The sequence below is a fragment of the Aotus nancymaae genome, unplaced genomic scaffold, assembly GCF_030222135.1.
Source record: "Aotus nancymaae isolate 86718 unplaced genomic scaffold, 86718_ANA_hifiasm-v0.15.2.pri h1tg000016l, whole genome shotgun sequence".
Lineage (NCBI taxonomy): Eukaryota > Metazoa > Chordata > Mammalia > Primates > Aotidae > Aotus > Aotus nancymaae.
Window position 1 is genome coordinate 35,522,899 of NW_026988428.1, and position 12,513 is coordinate 35,535,411.

General features: G+C 39.0%; 1 protein-coding gene across 3 annotated transcripts in view; it reads left to right on the forward strand.

The window, feature by feature from the left end:
• Positions 1–552: 552 nt before the first annotated feature.
• The window catches only part of SCN8A (sodium voltage-gated channel alpha subunit 8), a 144,245-nt gene continuing 132,284 nt past the window's right edge, over positions 553–12,513 (forward strand). For all 3 annotated transcript variants that reach the window (XM_064377110.1, XM_064377108.1, XM_064377109.1), the window contains exon 1: positions 553–876. In XM_064377110.1, the coding sequence (XP_064233180.1) occupies positions 601–876 (276 nt within the window). In that variant the 5' untranslated portion in view covers positions 553–600. The remainder of the gene's footprint in view (positions 877–12,513) is intronic.

Here is a 12,513-nt window from a genome sequence, read left to right on the forward strand (position 1 = left end):
ACTTAGAATGGAAGAACTAAAGCAGATGGAAGCTATTTTATCTATATTTTGTGTCCCCAAAGTTTGAAGGGTTTATTTTGTTTTCAGAAACAAATTTGAGAATGGCAGTTTATCCTCGTATTGCCCTTGAAAGGAAGAGTTTTTCTTTGGGGAGTGGAGCTTTAGGAAAGGAAGGTAACTTGGACTATAAGGACTCCACAGCTATCATATGCCCCTGGGTAATGTTACATATGCCTTATTTGTACAGAACAGATGTTCCCTAAGGGAATAGAATATATCCTTTTTGTTGTATGTGATTCCTAATAGTGAGTTGCATCTAAGTGAATATAATAAATACTAGCAATTCAGGAGACTCCTGATCTTTGATCTCCCATGACAGATCAGTCCATGCCACAGATTTCCTGAAAAGAAAAATAACCATGCCATGGAAGAAACTATGCATTTTTTGCAAAGGTTGTGAATTAAGATTGAGAGTGAGTTGGTTTAGTCTGGCCTCTTTTTAGAGCAGTGATTGATTAATGCTGTCTGTGTTGCTGTTTCTTCCAGAGCTGACCTGTCCTGGACGCAGCATAACTAACGAAGCTGCTGCAGGATGAGAAGATGGCAGCGCGGCTGCTCGCACCACCAGGCCCTGATAGTTTCAAGCCTTTCACCCCTGAGTCACTGGCAAACATTGAAAGGCGCATTGCCGAGAGCAAGCTCAAGAAACCACCAAAGGCCGATGGCAGTCATCGGGAGGACGATGAGGACAGCAAGCCCAAGCCAAACAGTGACCTGGAAGCAGGGAAGAGTTTGCCTTTCATCTACGGGGACATCCCCCAAGGCCTGGTTGCAGTTCCCCTGGAGGACTTTGACCCATACTATTTGACGCAGAAAGTGAGTTGCAGGAGGAGGAGCAGCTGCAGATACCGTTTCCTAACAGGCTTAGGGAGATGGGGGAGAAAAACTGTGTCTCTTTGCCGAAGTTTGGATAAGTAGTTAACCTTTTGTTTCAGTTCTGGCTTATGGGGATTATTTTTCATTTTAATTGCTATGAAGGGTCATTTATGGTCTTGGCACTTGTCAACTCTATTAATAAGACTTCTGGTTTTGGCTCCAGGCCAGATCAGAAAAAGGGGACATAAAGGAAATGGGACCACTTAATAGAGTCTTCAAAAGATGGGATAGTAAAAAACAGTACAGCCTACCTCTCTCAAACATGCATTCAAAATTCTATCTTTAATATAAAGATGATGTTGCTATTGTGACATCAGTAGAGTAGTATGGTGGAGATGGTGTATTTGCTCTCTTGTCCAGCCCCCTTTGTGACCCTAGAGCATAGCTGCTGGGGACAGGAGTAGAGCTGAGTAAAGCAAACTGGGCCAATGAGGACAGACCCCGGGTCATTGGCCCTGTTACACAGTTGTCTGGATTGATTCTTGCAGCACTAATTCTTGCAGTAGAGTCAATTCTGTTATTCCTGTAAGTAGAGAGTGCAGGTGAAAGAACTACCAATCTTCATTTCGCTGAGAGTTTCAAACTCCTGAACAAATATTTGACTTAATCTTGAGCTTCTTTCTCGTGATTATCTTCTGAAACAAGGCAACAAGTAGAGAAACAAAGCCAGCTAAGTAATGGAATCTTGAGGGCTGGCATCAGACACCATTTTAGGGGACCCCTCATTTGACAGATTTTTTTTGTTGAGACAGAATCTTGCTCTGTCACCCAGTTTAGAGTGCAGTATCACGATCTCGGCTTACTGCAACCTCTGCCTTCTGGGTCCAAACAATTCTCCTGCCTCAGCCTCCCGAGTAGCTGGGATTACAGACACCTGCTACCACGCCCGGTTAATGTTTGTATTTTTAGTAGAGTCAGGGTTTCACCATATTGGCCAGGCTGAAATTGAACTCCTGACCTCAGGTGATCTGCCTGCCTCAGCCTCCCAAAGTGCTGGGATTACAGGCATGAACCACCATGTCCAGCTTGACAGATACTTAGAATTAGATTGATAGATTTTTCCAGATGAAGGGGAAATGGCTTTGTATAATTATATATATACTGATATAAAGCTTATCTAAACTGGCTTTGTTAAAAACAAAACAACAACAAAAAAAGTGCCCTTAAATAAATTGCCTTTCAGTCTTTAAATTTTGGAAGAAATTTCTGCATCTTTGGCTTGATAATAGAATAGAAGTAAGATAAAGCCAGTAGATCTCTTGAGTAGCTGTAGTTGTAGAGGCATTTTTAGTTCAGGGTGACAAAAGCAGTTAAGACATTCTCTACACAAAATGGTCCTTTACCCGTGTGCTTCTGTGTAGCTCAGAACAGCTACATAATAGAAAAAAGTAGAACCATTAGTTTATATCTTGCACTGGGAAATCTAGTAAGTTTAACAAACAAAATGATATGATGTAAAGAACAGTAGATTGAAAGTAAGAAATCCCAATTCTATCATAATTCACCATGTTTATTATTTACTTTTTTTTTTTTGAGACAGAGTCTCGCACTGTCACCCTGATAGGAGTGCAGTGGTGTGATCTCAGCTCACTGAAAACTCTGCCTCCCAGGTTCAAGCGATGCTGCTGCCTCAGCCTCCAGAGTAGCTGGGACTACAGGCATGTGTACCACCACACCTGGCTAATTTTTGTATTTTAGTAGAGAGGGGGTTTTACCATGTTGGCCAGGCTGGTCTCAAACTCCTGACCTCAAGTGATTCACCCACCTCAGCCTTCCAAAGTGCTTGGATTACAGGCATAAACCACTGTACCTGGCCTTATTATTTACATTTTTATTTTCTAGTAAATGTATTGTCTAAGCTACCACAGGTAATTTATGGAGAAATAAAAGAAGAAAAAAACTTCTCAAAACTAATTTGTGACTTTTAGCAAAACACTTCATCTCTCTGGGCCTAAACTATTTTTCCGACTCAAATGCAAATTAATTTCTCATTTTCTTTTTGTTTTTGTTTTTTGTAGTTTTTTTTTCTTTAACTTGTATTTTAAGTTCAGGGGTACATGTGCAGGATGTGCAGGTTTGTTACATAGGTAAACGTGTGCCATGGTGATTTGCTGCACAGATCATCCCATCACCTAGTTATTAAGCCCAGCATCCATTAACTTTTCTTCCTGATGCTCTCCCTCCCCCATCCCCTGCCTCCGACAGGCCCCAGTGTATGTTGATCCCCGACATGTGTCCATGTGTTCTCATGATTCAGCTCCCACTCGTAAGTGAGAGCATGTGGTTTTCTGTTCCTGTATTAGTTTGCTGAGGATAATGGCTTCCAACACTATCCATGTCCCTGCAAAGGACATGATCTCGTTTCTAATTTCTCATTTTCTTAAACCTGACAGGAGATATGAAAAAATATATAAAGCTACTAGCTGTTAGAGCCCAATTTTCCTTTGCATACTTTTTTTACCTGGTTCCTGCCCTGTAGACAGCCTCTTTCCATTTCCAATGCCTCAGATTTCCATGGCCTGGCTTGAGAGTGAGGACTTACCAAAGAGAGTGGGTCTCTGGACCTGATGAGTGTTATTCATTGGATAGGCCAAATTGATCTTATTGGTGCCCCATTAGGAGACTGGTTCTTTATGGTAGAAACTCTGACTTCAGCCTTTGGCTTCACCACAAGGGCAAATTGTTCCTGGAAAGGATAACTTTAATAGTATTTTCTTGGTAATCTTAAAAAATATATATACTACCATACAGAAAAGCTCATAAAATATAAATTCATAGCATAATGATTTCAAACTAACACCATGTCAAGAAAGAACATTGCTAGCACTTTAGATGTGTTCATTGTACTTTGAAATGAAGGATATTTTACTTGATTAAAAATAATATTCTTGCCCAAGTTTACTTGCAAATCTTTACTAGCAGTGCTGATACTTCTATGGGGGTGGAAAAACTCCACCTGCATTCTCCTAGGGTCCCAGCTGGGTCTGAGAATTAAATTGACATAACACAGATTGACAGGAGAAAAGCATAATATATGCTTTATGTAGCACAGGGGCCCTCATAAAGAAATGAAGACCCAAAGAAACAGTTAGAATCAGTTATTTATATGCTGGATTGGACAAAAAAATAGTAAATTGTGAAGAAGCAACTAAATTATGTGGGGAGGCTTAAAAGATAAGACTTATTCTAACAAGGTCAGTACAGTATTCTCTCGGTCTCACCTTCTTGCCCTTGAAGATAAGGATGTTGCCTTTCCTTCGGGTTCAGGGAATGTCTTCCACACAGGAATTTCATCTTTCTCTCTTAAGAAACAGCAAGAAAGTCACAGTGATCTTTTTGCACCTGCTGTTTTACGAATGTCTTTAACTTAGTCAATATGCCAGAATAACATATCTTAACCCCTTCACTTCATGCTAACTAGGCCTTGTACTAAATTAGCAAGGTCTCTCCTACAAGGAAGCACACTGGGAATTAGCCCATAACAGAAAGTCATAAGGGTAGAAATGACTTTAAGAGGACAGTCCTTTCCATTTGCTTTTCAAGGGCTGCCTTAAATAATTCTTGGCAAGGTAGAATCTCTTTTCTTTGCTGGATGATACTAGTGGAATCCTCTATCTTTTCCTCATAGGTCTCACTTTCTAACTGATTATCTTTGTGACTTTCACAGAAACTTGTTTCTCATTTCCTTCCCTCTTTCTCCTAGTGGGTAAGAGATAATTCATTTTCTATTAGTAAAGTTCTGGTTTTATCTCGGATTTCCCACTCCCAAGGGACACAGGGCCCTAAAAGTTGTGCACCACATTTTCGCGATACTGTTACTTATTCCAGCTGATACTGGTTTGGCTATTCTAAGCTTCTGAAGTCCTTGTTGGATTTCACACTGACTTTTTCAGTGGTTTCCTGCAAGCGATCTGGATCGTCCTCTCTTTGAATTGCCTCAGACTTCTCAGTGCTACTTTATGTTTTCTTTGTCTCTTGGTACTTTGTTCTAATACTTCCTTCCTTTGGCTTTGTTGTTTTTCAGCTGTTTGCTACGAATGATTGTTTAAGGAACATTTAAGTTTTTAAATTCAATTTTAAAATAGGTAATATATTTAAGTGGTTAAAAATCCAAAGGTACTTGGTAAATAAGTTTGCGTTTTACACCTGTCTCTCATCTGCCTGTTTCCTATCTCCCTGCACAGGCAACCACTGATAGTGGTATCTTCCAGAGTTTATGTGTATGCAAGCAAAAACAAGTATGTGTTTTATGGAACTTGAACTCCATTAAAAACCTTTGTTCTTGGTTTTCTTCCTGTTGTTTTCTTAAGCTTATTGAAGTCTTAATTTTGTTCTTTGTTTTTACTTTTTATTATTATTATTATTTTGGAGACAGAGTCTAACTCCAGGTTGGAGTGTGGTGATGAAATCATAGGTCACTGCAGCCTCAACCTCCTGGGCAACCTCTACGTCTGCCTCCCAAGTAGCTGAGATCATACCCATGCACCACCACACCTGGCTAATTTTTGTATTTCCCCCACTTTGAAAAGTTTTTTTTTTTAAGTGAAAAATTAAGGACTTTTTCTCTATTGCTCAAAGTGCCTCTCTATCTTTGCTTAAAAAAAAAAAGATACTCTCCAATGCTTAATAATAACTTGTTGAATGTGAAATGGTTGTATATATTCCTAATAACTATCTTAAGTAGGCAGCTAGGAAATCTGTAGGTTAAGCTGAAACAAGGCGTTCAGAATTGACCCCATCCCTTTTCCCATTTTTTTTTTTTCTTTTTTTGAGACGGAGTTTTGCTCTTGTTACCCAGGCTGGAGTGCAATGGCGCGATCTCGGCTCACTGCAACCTCCGCCTCCTGGGTTCAGGCAATTCTCCTGCCTTAGCCTCCTGAGTAACTGGGATTACAGGCACGTGCCACCATGCCCAGCTAATTTTTTGTATTTTTAGTAGAGACGGGGTTTCACCATGTTGACCAGGATGGTCTCGATCTCTTGACCTCGTGATCCACCCACCTCGGCCTCCCAAAGTGCTGGGATTACAGGCGTGAGCCACTGCGCCCGGCCCCCTTTTCCCATTTCTTAGAACTGACAATTGATATGTGCGTCTTTTTTGTTTAATGGGTATACCATGTTAAAAGAAAGTCATATAAACAAAAATTTGAATTACAAGTTTGATCAATGTGTTTTTAAATAGGGCACACTCCTATTGCATTAAAAAATGATATATGCTTCCTAAAGTTCAGTTTACCTTCAACTTTTCAGGTGTACCTTTTTCTGCCAAGAGAGATCTATTTATAAGAATAATAGAAAATTATAATTTGATAGCCTTAGCCATCATCTAGTTCATCCTCCTCATTTTATGAATTTTACGAGGTGAAGTACTTTGTCAAAAACCCACACCACTGTTGGTGGTCTAACCAGGACCAGAGCTCATGCCTCCTGACTCTCCATTCATTACAACATATTTCTGGTTCCCCATTTTTCTGATTTTTCATTTATTGATTTTCAGCCTCAGTTGACTCAGTTTTTCTGAAGCTGGGCAGGCAAATAGAAAGAAAAATAAGCTCCATTTTCACTTATTCCCTAATAATCCTTGTGGTTTATAGGACAGTTCCTAAAAAGTACAGTGGTAAGAGTATTGCTTATCAGGGGAAGAACGTGTGTTCGCCCCTGTATTGTATCTTCTCAAGTGGAGGAGCTCTGAGTTGAGCTTATTATCAATACTGCCAGTTATTCAACTGGACGTGTGGTCTTGAGGCAATTTATCTAACCTTTCTACCGCTTGTTACTTGTTAAAGGAAGAGTATTTCCTATCTCCCCTAGTCCATCCCCTATCTGCCTACAGTCCATTCTTTACCCCAACCTATGGTAAGATAGTATACAATCATGTGTCACTTAACAGTGGGAATACATTCTGAGAAATGAGTCATTAGGCTATTTCATCCTTATATGAACATCATGGAGTGTACTTACACAGATCTAGATGATGTAGCCTACTGCACCCCTAGGCTATATGCTATAGCCTGTTGCTCCCAGGCTACAAACCTGTATAGCATGTTACCATATTGAATGCTGTAGACATTTATAACGCCATGGTATTTCTGTATCTAAACATAGCTAAACATAGAAAGGTAATGCATCACACTGTAGCTACAACTTTTTGACAGATAACAAGGTTACTGGGGAATAAAAATTTTTCAGCCTCATAATCATCTTATGGAACTACCATCCCAAACGTTGTTAACCAAAACATTATTATGTTGTGTCTGACTATAGTGGAAAGAGTGCCTAACTGGGAATATAAAACCTTGGTTCTAGTTCCGGCTTTGCCTCATGCTTGTCCTTGGCCAAACCACTTTAATTTCCTTTCCTGCAATATTTGCAAAATAGAGTTAGACCTGTATTGTATCTTTCTAATTGTATTTCACACTTTTGCCTGTCACATATTGTATGTTAGCTGTGGCACACTACTTTCCATTTCCTGAGTGTGGAAGACCCCTCCATCCATCCACCTTCTTCTGGTCTCCCTCTCTTCCTGTTGGAATGTACTCTGTCTTTTAGTTTTACCTTTTGATATTCTACCCACACAGGCCCAGCCCAGAGGGCTCTTTTTCTTTGTAGCCTAACTTAATTTTCCTACACTTGGAGAACTGATTCCTCCTTTTGAATTTTTAAAACACATTAGGATCTTCAGCCCTACACTGGATAAGAAGTTGGTTTCAGGTTTAACTCAGGTTAGATGTAGAGGGTACCTCTGTTCCCAATAATATTTGCAGTTTTCTCCTTACTTCACTAACATTAGTGCCATCAGCTTAAGTGATACACACACACACACACGCAGTCCTATATGAGCTCATGGCAGAAAATCCTTGCCAAAAGTGCTGACACACTTTCAACAGGTGTACAGCACAGAGACCATTACAGGAGGATTTCTGTTTATTAGGTGTGATTTGAAGTATTGCTGATGAGTTGTATTTCCTGCTTTTGCACACTAAGTCTAGATGCTGCTTTCTGTGTTAAATAAAAACTACATATTTTAAAACTTTGGTTTATTTTGTTGTTAAAATTTTTTTCCCAACAATATAAGGAAGCAAAATGATGTTTCAGTTATTTTATTCACCAAATCAAATTGAGAGAAATGCCTGTGAGACATTCATTGGGAGATGGGCCTTTCTCAAGGGAATGGGTCATTGATGGGCATGTATGGTCTTGTCCACTCTCTAAGTATGGTTACCTAGAGGAGAAGGAATTTAATTAAGCATTCCTAAATCAGATTTCTCTTTTGTTCCTGTGGCAATAGACCAAAAGTTGGGAAATCTTATTTCTGATCCCATCCCTGTCTAATTCCAGGTAATCTTGGGCATGCCATTTAACCATTTAAGCTCTCAATTCCCCCAATCTAGAAAATTAAGATTATGCCAACAGCTAATGCATCACTTATTTCACAGGTTGCAGTAAAGACCATTTCTGAACTACTCTATGTAAAACAAAACATTCATTCCAAACCCACTTCATTTTTTTTTTCTGTAGCACTTAACACCTGGCATGTAATACATTTATTTGTTCATTGTTCATCTTGTATCATCAGCTGGAGCAGTACCTGCCCCATAGTAAGCACACAGTCAATATTTGTTGAATGAATGAATTAATCTTATGAGATAATGCATTTGAAAACACTATGTACTTTTCTAAGTGCTGTGGATGTGAACAGTGACATGATTTTCTTCCTAATGAAAAATTTTCCTGTCTTCTGAAATGAACTAAACTCTAAGGGAAAAATGACTGATTACCAATGTTTCTTCCTTTCCGAAGAGTTGGTTTCATTTAAGAGCTGAGGCAGTGGATTGGGAAATAGGTTCCCTGATGTTTTAGAGAGATGGTTATAAGGCTGGATAACTTGTTAAGTGCCCCACTCTTGTCATCCCTCTTGTGGAACCTTAAAATTAAAAAGGACTTTACAAAAGGTTATTAGATAACAGCCTCTACCTAGTGCTGGCGTCTCTTCCTGATTTATTGGTCACAAGCATGTGCTATACAAAGGTTGTTATTTCCTGAATATTCTAAGTCCTTCTGTCATGTCCACTTTTATTAAGTGTTTTGTTTTTTCTTGGCTGTGTCAGTTGTGTTACTTTCCCGGTATTAACTGACTGTAAAGGAAATGAGAGAAACATCTGTGGAACATGTACTAGTCTGGATTGTCTCATATAAAACGTGATTAATTTATTCAACAATATTTCTTGAGTACTTCCTATATGTTAGACATTCGGTTCTCCTGGGGAAGACAAAGATTAATACAGTCCATTCTTTACTCCTAAGTAGCTTATAATGTGGTAGCATATAGTGATATTACTTTTGATGAGGGAGCCCCAGGGTAATTTCATAGTTAGAGTAGTATTTGAATTAGGGCTTGGATTTTAGAAATGAGGGATGTACTACAACACTCTAGATAGAGTATGGTATGAACAGAGGCTCAGAGAGTAGGGCCTAAGACATGAAAGAAAAAAACAGGTCATCTAATTTGATTGGAATGTGGGGAAGTGACTGAGGAGCAGTGGAAGATGAGGCTGGGGAGGGTGAGCTGGAGCAAATCCTGGAGGGCTTAGAATGTTAGACTCAGAGGTGTGGTGTTTGTTTCAGAAGCAGTAGAGAACCAGTGAAGGTTCTTGAATGGGAGTAAGGATACGTGATGATAGCTGTGCTTAGCGAGGTAAATGGGATGACAATATGTTGGCTGGGCTGGAGGGAAAGAGAACTGAAACAGGCAGATCAGCTATGAAGTAATGACGGTATGAGTTACAGTGGTGGTAAGGGGATTGGATGAATTCAACGGTGTTTATAGAGGTGAATTGATACGATTTATGATAGATTATGGAGGGTTAAGGAAGGAGTAGAGCATGCAATTTTTCATTAGACAATTTGACAAATTGTGTTGGGGAAACACATAACAAACAAATACGAAAATTAAATTATTACTGATAATGATACATGCATTAATCAAGATAATATGTTCCAGCTCCTTTAGAGGCTTGTGGTGCTCTAATTTGGTACAGAGACTAAACTTGGAGAATCCAGAAGACTCGAAGTTTATATGTTCTCTCAAATATTCATTCTTAAATAGGCCTTCAGCAAGTTTTAAATTATAATCTTTAAAAGAGCCAGTTTTGAGAGAGTTTGCCCCTCTCAGATTTTTATACAGATAGAAATCAAATATACTTGAGCATCAATGTGAGCTATTTGGGTGCCTACAAAGAAAACCAGCATTTTCTCCAGAAAAGAGCCTCCAGTCCTAGGTTCTCAGGCAAGTACTAAGCTGTGATTCCAAAGTTCTGAGCCACCTAGGGTATAGACATAAGACAGCTTTTACCTGAATTCTAGGATGTGTGTTATTAGCTAGTCACCTCAGCCATAAAATTCCACTGATCCGTAATTTTAGGAATTAGTTTATGTTGCTTTCTCCAGTGTGTGAGTTGTGAAATCTTCTTATCTTAATAAAAATTTACCTGTGGAATGGGACTATGTCATAATGGCCATTTAAATGCTAAAGAATGTTTCAAGATTATGATGACATCAATAATCTCTGACAATAATTAAACATATTTTAAGTGCTTTGTTAGTCAAGGAGAGAAGACTGTGTCATTCTTATACAGAGGGATGCTTCTCTTACTGTTTCCAAATTGACAAATGAGTTGTAAATGTTTCTTTACATATAACCCTATTTGACACAAATTAAGATCAGGATTGCCCAGAATTTTTGATACAAGCTCTGAAGATACATTTCTATTCTAGACACTGTTGAGCCTGGGAAGTTTGGCCTATGGAACTAAGTTTGAGTAAAAGATTCCTCTGATTTCAGAGGATAGGGTGCCCCATCTACTGTTCAAGACCAATCCCTTGCCACTGTCTTTGACCTATGCCTTTCTACCTCCTCTGGAATTTCACTCCTTTGGTTATGCTCTCTCTTTTCTGTATTTTCCATCTTTCCTCTCATATAGGTTCCTTTCCCATAGTCTATAAACACACTCAAAGCCTCTCCCATCCTAATGAATCCTCACTTGACCTCCTGTCCCCAGCTCCCCATGCCACTGAAAATTGTAAAGGGGAGCCTTTACTCGCCACATAAACATCTCCCACCCAGTCCTCCATCCTTGAAGCCTGACTGCATCCTTACACCTTTCATGATTATTATAAGATCTTCCCAATAACATCGCAAAAGGCCAAGTCTAAGAGTTTTTTTTTTAATTTTTAACTCACTAACCCTCTCTGCAGTGTTTGACACCATTTATTATTCCCTGACTCTTATATCTCTTTACTTCCTTGGCTTAATTTTCCTTTTATCTCAAATGTTTCCTTCTTTCTCTTTCATTTTTTCAACATTTCCCTAAAATGTTGATATTCCCTCAGATTCAGTCCTTGGCCCATGTTCGTCTTAGTTGGCACATTCTCCCTGGATGATCTCATCCAGTCTCAGTTCGAGGACTCCTGACTCTAGCCTAGCCTAGAATGTTCCTTAAATATTCAACACCTTGCCAGTCATCCGTGTCTGGATTTCCCGCAGGTTACGCAGTATATTCAAAATTGAACTCATCTCCTTCCCCCTTAAACCTGCTTATCTTCTTTTATCTACTCTCCTAGTTGATGGCACCATCAAAATTCTAGATATCATTTTTGACTGCCCAGTTTTCTTCATTCCCTGAGGATTGCCAGTATTAGGGAGATCTCAGTATAATATTGCATGTTTTCCCAAGTATGAAGCATTTGTGGCTGCAGAAACATTAACTTGCTTCCTCAAATTCCCTCAACTAGTATGTGGTGGAGTCAGTTTTCTGTTCCAGGGATCTGTGAATTTCACCTTCATGGTCTTTATTCCATGCTATGATGTCTATGTAGAGCATATTGCAGAATGATTTTTTGGTTTTGTTTCCTATCACTTTTAGAGAATTTTCTATCATTTTGCATTGCCTCAGTATGAAGTTAGTATAGTCAGCCTTCCATACACATGGGTCCACATTTATGAATTCAACCAACTGAAAATATTTGGGGGAAAAAAAGCACATCCGTACTGAACATGTACAGACTTTTTTCTTGTAATTATTCCCCAAACAATATAGTATAACTATTTACATAGCATTTACATTGTATTGAGCATTATAAGTAATCTCAAGATGATTTAAAATTTACTGGGGAATGTGCATAGGTGATGTGCAAATAAAACATCATCTTGTTTTGGGGATTGAACATCAGTGGATTTTGATATCCCTGGGCAGTCCTGGAACCAATCCCCCATGGATACTGAGGAACAACTGTATGTTGCTGTGTTTAGTTCATTTGTTTCATACCATATCTTCAGCACAGTATCTGAGACACAGAAAAGGTGAGAAGACTTTTCAAACTAAAATTAGTGAATTTTTATGGGTAGATAAGCTAAGGGGTTAAAAAAAAAAGGGTAGCCGTATAGTTTCAATTGGGCACCCAGAAGAAAGTTGGGTATAGTTAAAGGTTAGGTGATTTTAGCTGTAGTATTTCTTTATGTCTATGAAAAAAGAGATTCATTCGTACATTTAGCAAACATGTATGAACTGTGTACCTTGT